Source organism: Aptenodytes forsteri, unplaced genomic scaffold (genome assembly GCF_000699145.1).
Source record: "Aptenodytes forsteri isolate BGI_AS27 unplaced genomic scaffold, ASM69914v1 Scaffold26, whole genome shotgun sequence".
NCBI classification, from domain to species: domain Eukaryota; kingdom Metazoa; phylum Chordata; class Aves; order Sphenisciformes; family Spheniscidae; genus Aptenodytes; species Aptenodytes forsteri.
The window spans coordinates 2,255,006-2,275,005 of NW_008794125.1; the positions used below are offsets into that span (position 1 = coordinate 2,255,006).

The 20,000-nt window shown below is 41.3% G+C and overlaps 1 protein-coding gene across 3 annotated transcripts in view; it reads left to right on the top strand.

Moving 5' to 3' along the window:
• Positions 1 to 6: 6 nt before the first annotated feature.
• The window catches only part of ADCY9 (adenylate cyclase 9), a 97,050-nt gene continuing 77,056 nt past the window's right edge, over positions 7 to 20,000 (top strand). For 2 of the 3 annotated variants that reach the window (XM_009277476.2, XM_009277484.2), the window contains exon 1: positions 7 to 1,791. In XM_009277476.2, the coding sequence (XP_009275751.1) occupies positions 93 to 1,791 (1,699 nt within the window). In that variant the 5' untranslated portion in view covers positions 7 to 92. The remainder of the gene's footprint in view (positions 1,792 to 20,000) is intronic. The other variant, XM_009277493.2, reaches the window with a different exon arrangement.

Below are 20,000 nucleotides of genomic sequence, written 5' to 3' on the forward strand. Positions count from 1 at the left end.
GGAGACTAGAGGCGACTCTCCGAGGAGCCCGGTGGCTTTCCCAGCCCGAGAGACCCAACTCCTGAGCGGGCTCTTCAGGAGGAATTGACAACATGGCTTCCCCACCGCACCAGCAGCTGCTGCATCACCACAGCACCGAGGTGAGCTGCGACTCCAGCGGGGACAGCAACAGCGTGACGGTGAAAATCAACCCCAAGCAGCACCAGAGCTGCTCCTCTTCCAAGCACTGCAAGTACAGCATCTCCTCCAGCTGCAGCTCGGGCGAGTCGGGGGGCACCCGCCGAGCCGGCGGAGGTGGCGGCAGCGGCCCCGGCCTCCGCCGGCAGAAGAAGCTGCCGCAGCTCTTCGAGAGGGCCTCTTCCAAGTGGTGGAATCCCAAGTTCGACTCCAACAACCTGGAGGAGGCTTGCATGGAGAGATGCTTCCCGCAGACCCAGCGCAGGTTTCGCTATGCCCTCTTCTACATCGGCGTGGCCTGCCTTCTCTGGGGCATCTACTTTGGCATACACATGAGAGAGAAACGGATTGTTTTCATGGTGCCGGCTCTGTGCTTCCTCTTGGTATGTGTAGCGTTTTTTGTGTTCACTTTCACTAAGACTTACGCCCGCCATTACGTATGGACTTCGCTGATACTCACCCTCCTGGTTTTTGCTTTGACTCTCGCTCCGCAGTTCCAGGCTCTGAAACCTATCTCAGGAAGCGGTGACATGTCCAATCAGACTTCCCCGGCAGATCCCACAGACACTTGTCTTTCTCAAGTAGGCAGTTTTTCTATGTGTATTGAAGTGCTCTTGTTGCTTTACACGGTGATGCACTTACCCTTGTATTTAAGCTTGTTTCTGGGACTGTCGTACTCGGTCCTCTTTGAGACCTTCGGTTATCACTTCCGCGATGAGAACTGTTTTACGCCTCTCGGAGCCGGTGCAGTTTACTGGGAGCTGTTGAGTAAAGCCTTCCTGCACGTCTGCATCCACGCCATCGGTATTCATTTATTTATCATGTCCGAAGTCAGATCGAGAAGCACATTCCTGAAAGTGGGGCAATCCATCATGCATGGAAAAGACTTGGAAGTGGAAAAAGCCCTGAAAGAGAGGATGATTCATTCTGTTATGCCAAGAATAATAGCCGATGACTTAATGAAGCAGGGGGATGATGAAAGTGAAAACTCCGTCAAACGTCATTCCACCTCAAGCCCCAAAAACAGGAAGAAGAAGCCCTCCATACAGAAAACCCCCATAATATTCCGTCCTTTTAAAATGCAGCAGATAGAGCAAGTGAGCATTTTGTTCGCAGATATTGTTGGCTTCACGAAAATGAGCGCAAATAAATCTGCCCACGCTCTGGTGGGACTCCTGAACGACCTCTTTGGACGTTTCGACCGTCTGTGCGAGGACACTAAATGCGAGAAGATAAGCACTTTGGGAGACTGTTACTACTGTGTAGCTGGCTGCCCAGAGCCCCGGGCAGATCACGCTTACTGCTGCATCGAGATGGGCTTAGGTATGATTAAAGCCATTGAGCAGTTTTGCCAAGAGAAAAAAGAAATGGTGAACATGAGAGTCGGTGTTCATACTGGGACAGTCCTGTGTGGCATTTTGGGAATGAGGAGATTCAAGTTCGATGTGTGGTCCAATGATGTCAATTTGGCCAATCTGATGGAGCAGCTCGGGGTGGCTGGAAAAGTCCACATTTCAGAAGCTACTGCGAAATACTTGGATGATCGTTATGAGATGGAGGATGGAAAGGTGACTGAGCGTGTTGGTCAGAGCGTGGTAGCTGACCAGTTAAAAGGTATGTGCTTTTAATTTGTGCTCAGTCTTTTATTTATTTTTTTTCTTTTATGAGGGAATATATTTTCCCTAGTGCGTGTTCTGTGCTTGCTGACTTGCAAATTGAACGTGTTTTACATTTAACTCCGCGTGTTGGTGATCAGAAACACCATGGGAATTACGGAATAAAAGATGCCACGGAGATAAGCATGAAAGATCTTCTGGGGTGCTCAAAATGTACTTAGACTTCAAAACTCCTTGGCGCTTCTTGTGAGAGTATCACATCATAGGGAGGAGAAGGTTAATGTGTTTGCTGTCTGCAAGAGGTTTTTGTTTTACTGTTGTGTGTCATCCTTTAATTCAGTAAGTAAACTTGTTAATTGACTTCATGTGCCATACATAGAGCATATGTGTTTTGCAAAATTATGTATATCTGTGAAAAGTTTTTTTTGGCATTGGGAGAGTTGGGACTGCGAAGGCATTTGGGAAAAATGACAGCTGGATTCACAGAAAGAAATGAGCACTGTAGATTTGGCAGTTTGATACAGCAAGTTGTTACAGTTTGAAGTTAGGCTGGAAAAAGTTACTCAGGTGGTTCAGTGAGCTGGCAGATGCTCTCGTTTCTGCAGCTCTAAGGATTTGGGGATGAAACTGCAAATTTGCCTTTCGGAAAAGAAAATGAGGGATCCTTTGGTTCCCCTTACGGCTTGGCTAAGGGTCCGATTTTCAGTTTTCTGCAGAGTATTCATTTTGAAATGAAACCCTTGACTGCTTTCTAGCAGCGCTTAGAAGCGCGTGCAGGAGGATTGTACCTGCTGAGGGTTTAATTGTCTCTTTAGTAAAAGCTGTGTCTCTAGTGCCGTGCCTTTGTCTCGTGGAGGTATGGTTGTCTGCAGTGCCTGTAACCCAAGGTGGGGAGCAGACGAATCAAAATGGGAGTGGAATATGTTGCAAACCCTTTTATGCTATGTGAGTTTATTCGTTCCGTGTACAAATGTACCCATTTTTATAAAGTAAGCGTGGAAAATGGAGTGGAAGAAACTGAAGGAGTCACAGGACAACGTTGTGATGGAGGAAGGAGGTGTTTGTTGCAACAAATACAAAACGAGGCCAGGCTGGTTGTGGAAAGGTCAGTGAGTAAGGACGGGGGGAGAGTATTGCAAAACAGCAGTGGAAGCGGTAATGGCAGGCCGCTCGCCTGTGGCAGGTGCTTATTTTGATGTGACACAAATACTTATTTTTGGTGAGCTAGCTGTCCGCATGCATATGGCAACAGGGCTGAAATGAGAGGCTTACGGGGAGGAAAAATATCGACAGTGACATTGGTGGCTGGAAGCCATAGAACTGAAGCAGATGTGTGTCCCTGGGCTTTGGCTTTTCTGTTTAGCTTCTAAAAATACAAGTTCAGTTAATTTCTTTGAAAACTGTTGACACTGATGTCTTTCAGTGGAAGTGTGCTTTCAAGAAGAAAAGGATCAGACATAATCTCTCCGTTACTCTAAGCTGAATCTGGCTGTTCTGGTGAAAATAAATTGAATAGGTTGTTGAGAAACAACCCTGCAATATTTCCCTCTTCCATCTACCTTTACAGCCAGATGCAGTGTGAAGGCCGTGTTGTAGCAACAAATGAAATCAAGTATTTTTGCTAAATTTATAACTGTACTCGATACCATAAATCACAAAATGACATGAGCTTACTTGTGGAGACTGATGGTACTGCTCTTAAATATTTTTATTTATTTGTTTATATTTTCTAGGAGATCACAAGAGCACCGTGTAGAGCGATTATACCCCATGCCAGGAGTGTTTTTTTCATGGTCTTTCTCAGAGTTATGTTCTGTCCTTGGTTACATTTAGTGCGAGAGGGCATAGGCTGCTGTGTCTCGTCAGTACAGTGGTTCGGATTTTGCAGCTTTGAATGCCTTTCACAGGTCCTGCCTTAGCCAGGGCACTAGGACGAACAAACTGAAATGCAGTCTAGATAAGATGAAGTATGCTTTGTGGACTGATATTTTGATGGTCTCTTCTTACCCTGAAACCTAGCTATGAAAGCAACTGGAGCATGTGGTAAGAATTACTTTAACAAGGAATATGGGTTGGGTTGGGTTCCCCCCCCCCTTTCCCTCCCCCCCCCCCCCCCCCGTCAGTACAGTGGTTCGGATTTTGCAGCTTTGAATGCCTTTCACAGGTCCTGCCTTAGCCAGGGCACTAGGACGAACAAACTGAAATGCAGTCTAGATAAGATGAAGTATGCTTTGTGGACTGATATTTTGATGGTCTCTTCTTACCCTGAAACCTAGCTATGAAAGCAACTGGAGCATGTGGTAAGAATTACTTTAACAAGGAATATGGGTTGGGTTGGGTTCCCCCCCCCCTTTCCCTTCTGTATTTTGTTGTGGAACTGTAATTAGCTTCCATTTCTTATCAATGCCTTATATAGTTATAGAAATGAGAGCCTGTGTGTACTTTTAAACCAAGCAGACCTCTGCCATGACCACCTTTATCCACAGGTCTGTGGCACACGTAGTTCCTTTCCCTCCTGTGCCCATACCCTCGGGGCACGTGGTGGGTGCTACAGAGCTGCCCATTTCTTCCTGTTTCCTCAGTGCTTTAGGTAAATGGCATCAGGAAAAAAAAAACAGAATAGGCAATGATAAAAGCAATCTAACAGCAGTGGCACAGGCTGGTGTCTAGAACCTGCTGCAGGGGAGGGTTTTGTTAAGGAGCAGCTCTGAGATTTAATAGAGTAAACTGAGATTTCACCTCTTAATTAATTGTCCTCTGCCAAGCATCTGCTCAGTTTTGTGAACGGAGGTGCTGTTAGGAAGCTTTGCTTTACTATTTTCCCTGAGAATTCATTGATAGTAGTGATAGAGAAGAGGAAGCTTGTTGTGGTTGTTTAATTATGTCATACGTCGTAGTCTTTTCAAGCATGAAAGTGCTGCGTAGATAACAGACATAAGCTTTGTTTCCCTACCGGTACTTCACTTCTCAGCTTCCTTTCAACCTTTGGGTATCTTAATGATATCCTATTTTTTATGTTGTATGTCTAATAAATTATCTCTTAATTGTCTGAGCTGCCACGGTAGTTGTAGCTCTCTTTCTGAGGCTAAGTCAACATAATCAAGTAAACTCTTTCTAGAGCAAAATGGGAGGTGCTTGAGGACTCGGTGTCCACATTATGCATATTTCAGGACTTCTACCTAAGACTAGTTCTGGACTGGGTCTTTGAACAACAGTACCTCTGTGGTTGGAGCACATCAAGCCATGCTCCTGGAGCGAGTCTTTTGGCTCGGTTCACCCAGAGGAATCCAGGTACAACTCCACAGTTGCACCAAAGCAAGGTACATAGGAGTGAATTGGGTAAACAGCTTCAAAACTGTGCTCCCCATTCCATTTGAAATACTAATGTAGATGTACCCTGAGTTGTCCTAGTGCTGCTCTCCTTGTTTTTTGGAATAGACGAGGCAAAACTAAATTTCTCTTTCCCTGTGCTGTTTTGTGGTTCACTGAAATCTTAGGATGGAAATATCTCTTCTTCCTCCTTTGGTTCCTTGGCTCCTTATTGCAAGAAGTGGGGCCCTCGTATGTTCCCTCCTGGTTCTGACTTCTGAATTAAGTAGATGGTGTCTAAAACAAACCAACAGAGTGAGCCATTGATGACCTTACAAGGTTTTTGCCTGTTTCTGACTGCTGTTTGTTTTAAGATTGCTTAGGCCATCTGTTTTCACAGCACCTGATCCCCTTGGATGTGAGAGGAGCGCAGGAGAGCAATGTTGCGGTGATTTTTTGAGGTCTGCAGATAAACCCTAGACATCAGTTCAATGATACCTTCCATAATAATTTTGCTGTAGGATTTGAGACAATTCCCCTTTTCTGTTTTCTTGCTGAGCTTCCTAGCAAATAAATTTATTGAAGACTATGAGATACTGAGAGGCACATAATACACGTTAATGTGTCCCTTCTGAACTCTGGAGTCAGAGATCTCTTCTCACGATATAAAAAGTTCTGCTTATGGAAATATTTTTGTTTTGCTCTGTTCTTCTTGGTTGTTTGCATTTCTCTTTCTTGTTACTTAGGAGGTCACAATATTGCTATTTGCCAGCCAGCAACTCTTCCAGAAATACCAGGGTCACCGGCATCTTTTTTTGAGCGCTCAAAATACGTAAGCGTGTTGGGGCAAGAATGCTTTCTCTATGTTTATAGAGCATAGCACAGCAGAACCGTGATTTCATTTGGGGCATTTGTGTGTATGCTGATACTCCAATAAGAGTTGTTGTTGTTGAAGTTCCTGTTAAAATCATTCCCAAACTTTCTGCAGCAAGAGACGTCCTTGTTCAGTTTGCCTCAGGAATGGCTTTATTGCTGAATTTCTGTTAGAAGCCCTTGAAGAGAGACACACACTTTTCTCTCCGATTTTGTCATTTGCTTCGTCATGGAAAAAACGTAAGTGGATCTTGTGCACTCTGTCACCTGGCTAACCCAACCGAGTCGTTGATGGCTTCCGAGGGAAGGTCAGCCTTCACAGCGCTTACTGCGTGAAAATCCACCAGTTCAACTGTGGCAACTGGTGGCCGTTTCTGATAAAGCATATCAAAGATCTGCAGCTTACTGTATTGTCCTTCACTGTTGTCCATGTTTCTTTTAATAGCTGCTTTACTTTTAAACATTTTTTAAATAAAGCAAATCAGTTATAAAAGTCACCATTTTGCTCGATATTGAAACCTTTTAATGTAATTTAAGGCTATTATTTCTTCATAAATAGCCTAGCTTTTTACATGGTGGCAACCAGTGACCGACGGGACGCTTTTCCCTTGGCAGACCACGGGATACAGCTCTGCCTGGTGACTTGATACTCTGCTGCTTCTTCAGGTTTGGGTTACAGGGAACGCAGTGCGGGTGCTCCTGAAAGACAAAAGTCTCGGATAAGGTTATGAAGAGATAAGTCATTGAACTTTTCTTCCCTTCCTCCCCTCTGCGGCCCATCAGGGGGAGACCACTGCCATCAAGGTGTAATCCTGAAGTCTTCCCTGCCTGCCCCATCTTTCTGTCTTTTACCAGACCTGCACTTGGAGGACCCGTAGCTGTCATGGGCTTCTGGAAGTTCATAGGTAGATGAAAGATAAGATGAAAGTTTTCCTTAGCTTTTTGAGCCCGGCTTGCTGGGCGTAGTGTAAATCTAGAAGGCTTGTGCTTGTGCCAGCCGGCAGCTCTGCAGAGAGCTCTGCACAGATTTAGCTTTGCTCTGTGGCTTGGCTAAGAGCAGCTTTAGTCTCTAACTGGTGTTTTTGGGGTGAGTGCAGGAGGCTAGGGTGCTTGTCTTGTGTCTTGCCAGCTGCTGTGCAGGTCTTCCCGTTCAACCTCTAGTTTCATCATGTTCAGTAAATGTAAATCTTTAGATACTGGCTTTTTATATTTATTGAACTCGTTTGTGACAGACATTGTAATTCTGGATTTCATGTGTTCCGATACTAATCTGATGGTCAGGCAACAATTGATAGACAGAACAAATGTCAAATTTTTTTTTTAGGGTGGTAATGAAGTAAGCATGTGTATGTATTTCCACTTTCCCACAAAACAAAGTCCTGAGTGCTGACTGAGGCAGAAGATTTTAGTGAATAGCCAGTTTATCAATTTTACATAATCTGACCTATTAACTGTTGTTATTGAGGTAGTGGTTCATGATCTTATTTTCAAGTGCGAGACTGAAAATAAAATATCATACACAGGTTGACTGCACTCCTGTATTTAAAAAATGAAAAGTATTCAGTGACAGATAAAGAATCATGATTAGAAGTAATTTGCATGAAGGCATATTGCCAGGAAGAAGTAAATGCTACATTGATTTAACATTTTGACGTGATCTGTAATTTTACCATGTAATAGCAAAAAGAAAAGGAGGTAAATAGTGAATATAGTTGCTCAACCTGGTTCTTGTCAAGTCTTCACTTGGTGAAGATGTGTTTCATAGCTGTAAACAAAAGAAAGAAATTTGTATGAAAACCTACTGATTACTGAACTCTCCAAATATTTGACACGATACAATGACATAACTTTTCCTGAAAGTAAACCTGTGGGTTTGTGCATTAGTACTGATCAGCTTTACTGCCAGGTAGGTTTTGTGACCTCTGCAGGAAGGTCACAATTTCTCCAAATTTTGAGGAAGATTTGTTGAGTTGCTCTTGGTTTTATTTGTGCAAGACCGAGTAGAAAAATATCTCAATTAAGAAATACTCACACTTAAGCTGTTTTTATTATTTAAGGGAAACTTGGATGTTGGCTTTTGAGGCTTTGGGTTTTGATAACATACTTAAGGGCTAATTTGACTGCACACAGTGGAAAATAATTTATCAGCGTAGTTAGTATCTATGCAAGATTCTCCGCTTTGTACGGGAAGGAGACTGACTCTAACCATATACTTTGTTTAACAGCATGGGCTCCAGTTTCAATTTATTGTGTGTCCTGACGCTAATTAACAAATAAGTCAAGGCAGTACTGACAGTCTGGTGGTGAAGTGTTGCAGCTCTGCCTGTTTAAGCCCTATATAAGCCCTGTAGAGTGAAGTAACGGTTTCAATAGACCTTAAGACATTTACGTCCTACGAGAGTTGAAGTGAGCATGGCAGGAGTGGAGCTTTATTCTAGAACATGGGAAAGATGAGCGCTGAAATCCGAGGTCCTGTAATATTGGAGGGATGCCATGGCTTCTGCTGCATTCGATGATCGTCATCTGCAGTCTTTCGTTTATGTTTCTTTCTTTGGCTACCCAAAATATAGGTGCTGCAATGTAAACAGGTACCCTACAAATAACAAATCTGAGCTCTCTTCTTCCTTCTTCCTGTTTACAGTAAATCTTCAGAGGTAGGTGAGGGACTATTTAAATGCAAGGGAACTTCTTTAAATAAAAGCCTTGACACTGTGGCTTTTAGGGGAAAAAGATTGATGGGAAAGAGAAAACGAAGTCAAAGACACATAATTTATATTCATCTTCTGTCATGAGGAGGATGCATGATTTGATGGGGTTGTTTAAAACTCTCTTTGCAGTTATTTCACAATATGTACTTCACTTCTGGCAGGCAAGGTATCTAAGAATTTACATTCACCACTTTAAAACAAAGTACAGTTTCATTGGATTTCAAGTTGCTGTAGATTGTCCTGGAATACTACTAAAATTAGTAAATTAAAATTATTTTCTACCATCTACGGTTTGTGTGTAAGCTCTCTCTCTCTCTCGATCCTGAATCAGAAGCTCACTCCATCCATCCTGGCTGTGTAAGGAGAGGCAGGCATTCCTCTTTCCAGTTGCTGTAGATTGTCCTGGAATACTACTAAAATTAGTAAATTAAAATTATTTCCTACCATCTACGGTTTGTGTGTAAGCTCTCTCTCTCTCGATCCTGAATCAGAAGCTCACTCCATCCATCCTGGCTGTGTAAGGAGAGACAGCCATTCCTCTTTCCGTTACAGCTGACACTTGAAAATTCTCTGCTATCTTTAGATGGTTTTCAATCTCATTTCTGTCCTTTGAAAAGAATGAAAAAGAAAAAATTCCTAGCCTTTAAATTTTTAACTTCCAGTGGGAGTTGCTATTGCAAAGAAGCCAGCTAGTCAGTAGAGTCTCATTAACACATTTTAACAGGTTCTGTTATATAAGTTTGTATTGTCGTGATGGCTGTTTCATAGGTTTGTAGGAAATTGTTGGAACTCGATTTAAAACAAAGCCATGGAGGTTTTCAAAGTGTAGCTGCTTGCTCCCAAGTAATAATTTGTGAAAATGTAAAGCGGCAGTTGGAAGAGAAGTATAGACTGGAGACTGTACCGTAGTGTTCCAGCTTTTTCTTCACCCAAACGCCACGTTGGGGCACTGGTACTGTCTTAGGCAATAGGGCAGATTTGGCTGGTTAGGCTTATCTTGCTAGGCATTTGTCAGTATTGGACTGTACTGGAAATTGGCACTGCCCTTCCGAGCCAAATTGTTTTTATCAAATGAATATTCTCTTTCATTTTATTTTCCCCAAATGTTTTAACCTAGAGCAACAGGCCTACTAGATATATGGCTTTAGGGATAGATATTTTTCATGGTTCTGAAATTACTTTGTGAAGGAACAAAACATTCTAGATATATTTCTTCAGCTAGCACCCCTTGGGGTCAAAACGCCCCTTACAATGGCCTGAAAACTTTTTGGGTTTGTATTTGCTACCGTAACTTAATGTGGGAATTCTCAGGAAAACATACAAGTAAGTGATTATATCGCAAGTCTTTATTTCACTGATAGTACTTACTGTTCCTCTGTTGCACTTCTAAAGCTGTTGTCTTCAACTTGACTTGATAAATTTAGAAATCATGTTATTGTCATAAAATAGCATTACTTCCTATAAAATCTCCAAAACTGGAACAGTGCAGAGGAACTAGTGGAATAAAGTCCATTAGCTAGCTAATGGACCTTTCCTTCTGTCTGCTGCTTAACATATGCAGAAACATGCAAACACAGGAAAATGTCTCTTGCTATCTGTGTAACATCTTGAATATCTACTAGTCACAGAGCAATTTACTTTCCTTTTGCTTTTTTTTTTTCCCTTTCCTTCAGCTGAAGTTAACTCAAATTCACTTGTGCGGATGTCATCGTGGGCTGGAAGGCTCCTGCTGGCCACGTGATTCCTTAAACCAGAGGTCCTCCCATCGCAAGGGGAGGAGAGGGGCCGCAGGGAAAGGGAGCCGAAAAGCATCCAAATCCAGCTGTCTAGAAGTCTATAAAGACTTAGTTTCCTTCCAGTCTTGTTTATTTATAGGCCTTAATAGAAAAATTCCTTTTTTTTTTCCTCCTGGAAAGAGAGGGAGGAGGAGAAAGTGGAAAGCAAAGCTAATCGATAATCAGTAACAACGATATTAACAGCTGTTCGTATGTTTTAAGAGCCAAAATGGTGGTGGTTTGGTTGACTGTGCTTAACTGCACAATAAGCAAAAAAAAGTCTATAATTGAAATCAAACATGCTATTAAATATTGACTCAGCCTAAAGGAAACATAGGAAAACTTCTGCTTCTGATACTGGATGCTTAATTCTTTACATTCATTAGATAAACAAGGATATTTGAGTCAGAAATGGAATCTTGTTATTTTTTAAACGTGCAGCTTTGATGTCTGACTTAGATGCACATGCCTAATACATGGAATAGAAGTTAATTTTTTTTTTTCTTTACAGGGTTTTACATTAGGTATGCTATTTTCAAAAGACCTCCCTGGTAAGCTTTTGCATAGCTGTTCCCAGTAGTTCTTGGAATCGAGTTCTTGTGTTCTTTAACTCTTGTTTAATGGACACGTGAAGTCCGTCCTGTAAGGTTCTGAGTGTCTTTAACCTCTGACCGACTTGGACGAATGTACAACAGATAAATCTTTCGGAAGTGCTCAGGGCTCGACAGGACCGGTGTTAAAGACAGGATGTAATGAGGAAATGTTCCTGTAAGGGCATTATTTACAAAGAGACCAGGTACAACGTTAGCTCCAAGTTTCCTTTGTTTAGACGGCGTGATGCTTAGTAAGAGCTGTCCGTGTTTCTAGGAGGTCTGCGTTTGGGCGGCACTAAGACAAGAAATGGCCACAGGCTTCCAGAAGAAAGATGGAGACTTTGCAGTGTCATACACGCCCACAGTGAAGTTACACCAGCCGATAATCAGACTTTGATTCGAGACTTTTGTAACCTTTCCCATCTATTTCCAGTTTTTAAAACTTGGTTCTGATTTGATAACAATATGTAGGAAAGCAAAAGGATTTTACTTGTTTTGCTCTGTCTGACTCCCTGTTTGGGGCTGACCTTGCTACTAAGATAAAGGTTATGAAAGAGATTCTATCTCGTATGTACATGTAAGTTACTAATGAGACAACATGAATAATACTTAATGTTTTACTTGCTGCTTGGCAATGTGGCATCAACTAGAAGCGGAGAGCATTCTTAAAAATACCACGTGAGGATGAGAAAATTTATTTTAAGTTGTTTCATAGTCCCCGTAAACCATTTAAGAGAAACACACGCACCCTACGCCTCACCCCGGGTTCTGGAATCCATAATGATCAGTAACTGAATTTTTCTGCTGAGGATGTTAAAATAACATATACGTCTTAAGTTATGAAACATTGCTGCTGCTGGAATTTGCTGTGGATACAGAGGTAAACAAAAGGTCTGCTAGTCTTCACTGAAGTCACGTTTTCTTACCTGTGTCGGATACTTTAATTTGGTATTTGATGATAGTTCTCCACAAATAAGTCCAAAAATCTTAATTACATAAAGCTGTTATTTGCTTTTTATACCTACATATATATGTGTATATATAGCATTTCAGTAAGTATGTGCATCCTTAGGCTGTTTCTTACATGGAAATACTCTGAGTTGTCTTTGCAGTCTGTTATTTCTGAATAATCAGATGCTTGAATCATGTTTAATCGACTTGGAAAGTGCTTAATTCTTGTAGCATGAATGACTGGGTGTTCATCAAATGGGTGGCATTTTTTAATAGAAGTTTTGCTTAGCTACCTATATTTAATAGGGAGCATCATAAAACCTACCTGTTGACAATAGAAGGTGGGAGCTGCATCTGAGAGAGGTTTTCAGAGTGCACTTGTCTTCAGCCGTGATTGCTTCAGTACGGCGTGGGATCTGCCCAGCTCTGGAAAAGGAAGGTGGTTGCCGCTGTAGCGGAGGTGTGTTTGAATACGATCTGCGGGCTCGTGGTAACCGAGCCTGCGACCTCTTGCTTTGCCTGATGTAGGGGATGGGAAAAAAAGGAGATAAAGGATGCCATTTTTTTAAAAATGTGCAGGCGAAGGCTACCGAGAGGAAGGTGCTGGTTTCTGAGCCCTGATGAAGCACTGGGACGACTGTTGTGCTTTGTTGCTTACCCCTGCTCAGAGATAGAGACAGTTTGGTGATGGCTGTTTGCTGTTCAGGAGTTGGTAATGATTTTGTGTCCGTAATCAGGTACTGAAAGTGAATCAGGCCATACAGGAGACATTTTTGATCAGGCACAGTGTTTTCTAAGTGTTATTAAAAAAAAATGTATGCGTGATGTGGCTATATTTAAAATGTAGTACATCTGTTAAGCATTTAATTCTTTCCAAGATTTCAGGAGGTGACAAAGTTGGAAATTGTCTTAAAATTTAGATGAAGATTTTTTTCCAAGTTAGGATATTTGCCTGCTAGGCTTCCGCACTTAACCAGGGCTTCATTGAAGTAGTATATTTGATAAACACTTAGACAAACTGCATTACATACTTATTTTGGGACTTAGATTATTATTTGACTTGTATGAGCCTAGTATCAGCCATAGACAAGCGTGCAGCAAATACGGTCATAAATTTGTGTGAGTTGTTCTGCTGCAGTGGAGAAAGCTTTGTGGCATTAGATTGTGCTGACAGTGCATTATTTGTCTAACCCGTTTGGAGTAAAGGATTTGTTAATTCTTGCACTGCTTAGTAAGCCCAGGAGTTGGACCATGCCCCACCAATGTTTGGTGCAGCTTTTTAAACACTAAATCCTCCTAATTCAAATAGCACTCTTTGTTAAAGTTTACAGTTGTAATTGTTTCATTTCAAAGAAGAGCCAGTTGTTTTTAATAGCAGAACTATCGATTTGTGGAAATAACGTGATTGTGTGTGTGTTAAATATGATCTTCAGGACATTATGGTAACACAACGGTCTGTGGGGGGGAAATACATAATATTCAATTGAGGAACCGCATTTAATATGCGTTGAGTATGTCTATAGTTTATCTAAATAAGAAAACTTTAAATGTAGCAAATCACTTTCAAAAATATAAGTAAAGCAAATGGTGTTCTAAAAGTCATTACTGCTGTGTTTAGGTGATCCAGTGTAAAATGAACACAAAGAACAAGAGTTAAAGCTATAAACACAGACTTTGGGATCAGAAGAAGGATGGCTGGGACTACTTATAAGAGTTTTTATTGCCCTTTCAATGCATATGTAAAATTAAAACTCTGCTGCAATGACTATTAGAAGACAATCCTACGGAAAATTAGCCAGTGAAGTGTAGCTGATACTAGATGGTCATTGAAAGGGTTCATCCTTTGATCTTTATTTATAGAATGAGGCACTTCTCAGACGAGAAGTGGTATTGAATTAATGAAGAAGTCTGTGCTGCTACCTGGGCTTCTCAGTTGATGAGGAGCCGGTGGTGCTGAGCCCCAGCGAGGTGCACTCTTGCACAGTGAAGGCAGAAAGCAGTGAGCCGGTAACGCCGATAACTTATTCCAGATGTGCTGTTCCGCTCCACGCGGCAGAAGGGGTGTGCGTTATGGAAGCAAGGAAAGAAGGGGATGGCAGCTTGAATTCAGTGTTGGGCTGTAGTCTAGCAAAACTAGCAAGGATCCCACTCCTACGCTTGAGTTGGTGATGGCTCTGTTAGAGCCTTGTAGGATAAAGAAATGGTTTTCATTTTTTGAGCATAGTTAGCTTTTTTTTTTGTGATGTGACTTTGCCATGTCTCGTAAATTGAAGAAAACTCCCTTCCAAATGCCTTTATTTCAAGAAAGTTTAAAATAAATGTCTTGATTTATATACATTTGGATATTTTTACACTAATACATAGTTGAACCATAACAAATGGAGCATGACATTTTACTCTCCAGTATTTACTCTTTCCTTTCCCTTGTCGGGGATAAAAATCTACCACATAGGCACAGGACACAGACGTGAAAGATCACTGGGTATTTGAATAACTAGTGTGGATTAAATGTATGTTACTTGTACATGGATACTGTGGTAAGAGTGAGCTGAGTGCTTGGTTTGAAAACTCTGTCTAGAGTCCCTATCTTTAGTTTCTTAATGAATAAACTCCTCACCTGTAGCTGTGTAGCCTATTCCTGAAAAAAAGCTGTCTAGACATTTGACTGGCTGAATGTATTATTTTTCTGACGTGCCCGTTCAATAATCTGCCAGAGGAGGTAAGTCATCCCTAATCAAACTCCGATTATAGCTGTTGTCAGGTGTCTTGGTGTTTCATATTTTCTGGTGTTCCTGCTTGCTCTGATAAAGCTTCTGGAATAGTTTACTTCAGTTTCCTGTTCTGCGAAGTTTAACTGTTGCTAATGTACGGGTTTTTTATGTGACGCTCACCAGACACATCCTGAAAATGTGACGGTGAAGCGTTGTCTTGCTGTAACTGAGATTTCCACTGTACATTCTACTATGTGACTCCTAAAAAATTTAAGGTTTAAATCCCTAGCAGTCATACATGTGTCCACTTCTAAAATGTATTTGTGGTAGAATGAGCGACACGAAGTTCTGGTATGTGCTGAGGTCGCGTAATGAGCTCATTTATTGATAAGAAGCTGTGCTAATGCTTTGACGATGGCGATTCCCGAAATGCTGTATTTGAGGTTTGTCCAGATATCCAGGTGCTTGCTACTGTAGCTGAGCTAAACAGACTAAATAGTGAGTAGTTAAAATTAGTATTATTGTTCCATGGGACACAGGGCGTATTGCTTGATAATGCTGTCTTGGACACTGTTTGTCTGCAAATATTCTTTTTCTGCTGAGATGGGAATATTTTCCCATATCCCATTACGGTCCCACAGTTTCTTCCCGTAGTATTTTTTCCCCCATGTTGAAGTAAGGGCAATATAGGGGAGAATTGTACTTTCCCTTTTTAGTATGGCGGGGGGAAAAAATTTTTAAAAAATATTAGGGTGTTATTGGAGGTCTTAAAAAGGTAAATCTGTATTCGGACATTAGCATGAGAACAGATAGGGGGGACTGTGGAGATACCGAGTATCGTTGCTTCAAAAACAGGATGAAGAATTGCAGGTTCAGCACAGCAGCATTTGAAATCCCTTCACCGATATGGGTAGGTGCAGTATTTGCGAGGAAGAATGTCCACTCTATCTCCTCAGTAAGTTCTCATCGCGCAGTCCGGTGTTTGTTTTGCTCCCCGGTGCTTGGGTGGCAGATACTCATTAGTGATGTTTTCCCAGTTGCTCGCCTGCATCTTTTTGTTTGGTTTTCAGTTCCTGCACTCGTGGTTGGAGCCGAGTGTTGTGCCTTGAGACTTAGAGAGGAGAAGTTGTCATGAACTATGTTTTTTTCAGTAGTGGTTTTTTTTTCTTTAACACAAAACAGATAATGATTTATCTTTCTTACTGCAATGTTACGGTAGTTCTAGAAGAGAGAGGATTTCTAAGTGACATTCATTTGGGAGGAAGGAAGTGATCCTTTAATGGTCTAAAGTTTTCTGATGCTGCCTAGCGTTTGGGGCGATTCATGCTGTTTCCTGAAACAGAATTTAGCTTTTTGGATGTTGGAGACAGAAAGAGCATACTGCAGCAGCAATAGTATATCCAAGATGTTTTTTGTTGTTCATTTGTAATAAGCTCTCCCCAAAGTAAATTCCAAGACCTTTAAAACATGGAGGAGCCTCTACTTGTCCCTTATGTAGAAGTGATTGATTCAGTAAATGTATCCAGCTAATATTTGAGTGTTTTGAATGCAGAGACTACTTAGCATGGCCATTTATGTGAATGATGCTTCTGTTGTGAACGCATCTCCATATGTGGAGAAATTGGAGCTTTTGAACTGTCAGTATACATTGTACAAAAAAAATTACATATTTTTAGTTGCAGTTTTATCAGCCAAGACAGCAGAGAGACCAAGTGTATATAATACATGAAAATCTGCAAGGTAAGCGCTAATGTGAATGTTTGCAGCACAGTCAGTAGGTTGTTGAGTTCCTTCATGTTTGCCTTTAAAATATACTATCATGAGATGTGGAGCTTTAATTACTTAATTTTTAAATATATTGCAGTTTTTCATTTTAGATTTTTAAAAAAGTCTACTTAACTAAGAAGTTAGTTGTGGGAAAAAAATGTTTTAAAAGAACCTGAAGTGAAAGGAAGATTAATGGCTGATTTTTGGTCCAGTGGGAGATGATTAGTTCCCATGGTCTTCTGAGCACGGAGATGATGGTGCTTCTCTCTTTCAGGAGCTCAGATGCTGGGGTCTCTCCGTGGAGGTTAGTTTTTCTTTTTGGAGGCTCTTTTACATTCTTGACTGCAGATTTTAGGGGCCTCCTAGGAGTTGAATTTTCTGAGTGAAGCACAAGCTACTACCCATGGTAACTCGTGCACTTCTAAAGAAAGATCATATTTGCTGGTGGATCATTCTCCCTCCCCCCAAAAAAGCCCTGACAGCTGTTTTAAGAAGTTATTTTCAGGCTGGAACGTGAAACTTGGAAGAAAACCAGACTCCTTTATAAACAAACTTCGCAGTGTCCTGTCCTGTCCCCCTGTCCCCGTCCCATCCCCCCTTAAAAATGACTCTGTACTTTTATTTACAATTTAATGTAGTTGATCATGTGTTAATGCTGTAGTTTATTTCCCCCTTTTTATTTACTTTAATGTTCTTTAATGTTTGTTTGCTAATAATTCAAAAGCATAAACAACTGGAGGTAGTGGTGGACTTCGTGGTGGGAGTTGTAATGGTTGTAATGCAATTTGCTGATGTGAAATATGTTGTGAAATAGGAAAGGTAGGATTTACAGATACTGGTATTATGGTTTCTAGCCATCAAACTGAAGAGCAAAACTCACTTCTGAGCAATATCTCACATATTTTGCTGCAAGTTTCCAAGGTCCCATAGCACCATGGTAGCTTTTCTCAAAATATTGTGGCTTATTTAGATAAATTTTCAGTGTTTGTTTTCTTTGTTCTCTTGCAACTGAAGATAAGCCCTGTAGGCATTATAGCAGCAAAATATTTTAATGGGATGGAAGCTGTTAAGGGAAAACAGTTTTTCCTAAATTTTCTTTTGTATTTTTAATTACCCATTAGATTGTATCTTCTGAGAAGTAAATTAGAAAGGAATTTTGTGATGGTATTTGGAAAAACTGGGAGGCAGTGGGGAAGTGGAAATCAAAGGGACATTGGGTGACAGTGAGAGGGAAGAGATGGTAAGAAGTTGAAATCTGTAGAAAACTAACCTGAATCGCTTTTTGTGGGGTGTTGCTTCTTTAGTCCTTAAATCTCATAAATTTTGTTTTAGTAATAGAAGACATATAAACAAAAAAGATGTGAACCAAATGGAGAGAGTGCATAAGAGAGCAGCTGAGATAGATAGATAGATGTCTAGAAAAGAGTAAAGGAATTGCAGTTGTGTTAGTCTGGAGCAAAAAGCTGGATGGGAGAGAGCGCCACGGTCTTCAGGTGTGGGGAAGGCTGCCTGTGGAGAGGAAAGGAGGCAGAGCAAGAAGCCCCGTGCTTAAATTGCTGCAAAAGCACTCGCTGTGCTGGGGAACAGCCACGGCTTAAGGAGAAGTTAAGGAACTATCTGTAGGGACTGTTTTGGATGTCTGGCCTTGGGGCAGGTGAGTGCCTGGCCTGGTCAGCAGTCTTTCAAGCCTTACCATTTATTACTCCTGTGAAGATAACTTACCGCCGTCTAGAAAGGATCAGAAAGCTGTGACTAGTGATTGATTGCTGCTGTAACAGCTCAGCCATGCTGCTGTAAATAAAGATGCAGTATTTCAGCAAAATGGCATTAAAAGAATTTTAATCCTCTTTTTGAATAATTTGGCATAAAACTGTTGTTGACTTACTGAGGGGGGGGAGATTGTTGTTTTGGTTTTTTTGTGTCGTGAACTGTCTGGCTTGTCCAGGACACAGAATAGAAGAGAATTGCTCCGCTTGAAATGGATAGAGGTGATCTTTGCTGTCAACAAAAGCTAGATGGAGTAATAATGTAATGCTAAAGCTATGCCTTTCCTTTCTGTGAAAGTTTTTAGTGCCCGGCAGTCTTGGTAGCCCAGCCCAATAGCGTGTTCCCAGAGGAGCCCAGGGGTGCACGCGGGTGCAGGTTTGCCCACGCAGGTTGCAAGATGGTGACCCAGATGTGTGTTGGTGCCCGTTTCTGGAATGAAAGTGTGGTGTTGAACAGGTAATTGTACGCTTGCCCACCTCCCAGTGACAGCTGCTGAACAGAGCAAGGTGCTTCATAGGGTTAGTGTTCCTTTTTTTTTTTTTAACACTTAATCAGTCTCTGCTTCTCATTAGCAAAGTCTTTCCTATTGGTAGAAATTCAACATGCAATGGTATTCGTTTTTATCTTTATATGCACACATGTGTAGGTATGGAAATAAATGCATTGATTCTGTTAGTTCAGAACTGGAAAAAAAAAATATTGCAAACTAATGCTTTGGGGGTTTGTTTTGCTTTTAATGTGAAAGCCTTTGGATGCTGCAGCCGTATAAAATGCCAGGATAGAAGCTGGATGTCTATTAACGTTCTAGCTGTCAGTGAAGTGGTGTCTCGGCTGCAGAGGCAGCCTGTGTCCCTGACAGGTAGATGTGACGGTCCAGGTCAGCGTCGCCTGTGCGTGAGCGAATCTGGCCGTTATGTCTCCTCTTTCTGTGCTTATCTGTGTTTGCCTCGGCCATCCGAACCCAATTCCACTTCAGTTAGCCAGGCCTCGGTTTGCAGCGCCGGTGATCCCTGGTCTGAAGGTGTTTTTGTTGTGGGTACGCTTGTATGATAAGTTTTTGTGATTAGAAATGTATTTGTTGTTGGAATTTATTCCGTTCTGGTCTGCGAGCCTTGCCGTAACGTTCCCAGGTCTGTTTAACTGGAAACTTCGCTCATGCTGTCTAAACTTGCAAAACCAAACCAGACATAACTATTTGGAAAGGTTGTTGTGTGAGCTGTTCTTTCTGTATATTTTCCAAATTTATATTGCAAACAGTAAGATGAAAGTGAAAAAATAGGTGATTTGGGTGAAAGTATGAGCCATGAATAGTAAAAGATCCATTTCCTCGTCGGCTTTGTGTAAACAAGAGCACAGGTGTATCATAAAACAGTCTCAAATATTTTCTCTTCTTATTTTTATTTTTTTTTCTTATCTACTACTACAATTGTATAGGCTTGCGTATTGATAAGCAGGTAAATATCAAAGTACTCATATCAAAGATTAAGAAAATAAACTTGATTTTTTGATTTTGACAAAGTTGGCAAATGATGGAAGCAGTACATGTGTGAGAGAACGTAATCTGAGGTCGGTGAGCCTAATGACTTTTGGTAATATTTCAGACTTAATGGTTCTCTCAGCTATGAGGGGCGACATCAAATAATTAATTTAATACCATGTTAACAGTTCTCTCCTTGCAGTTATCTACAGGGAGACTAAATAAAAATACCTTAGAAATACCATGTGACTAAGATCAAAATATCCTTAGGGGAGG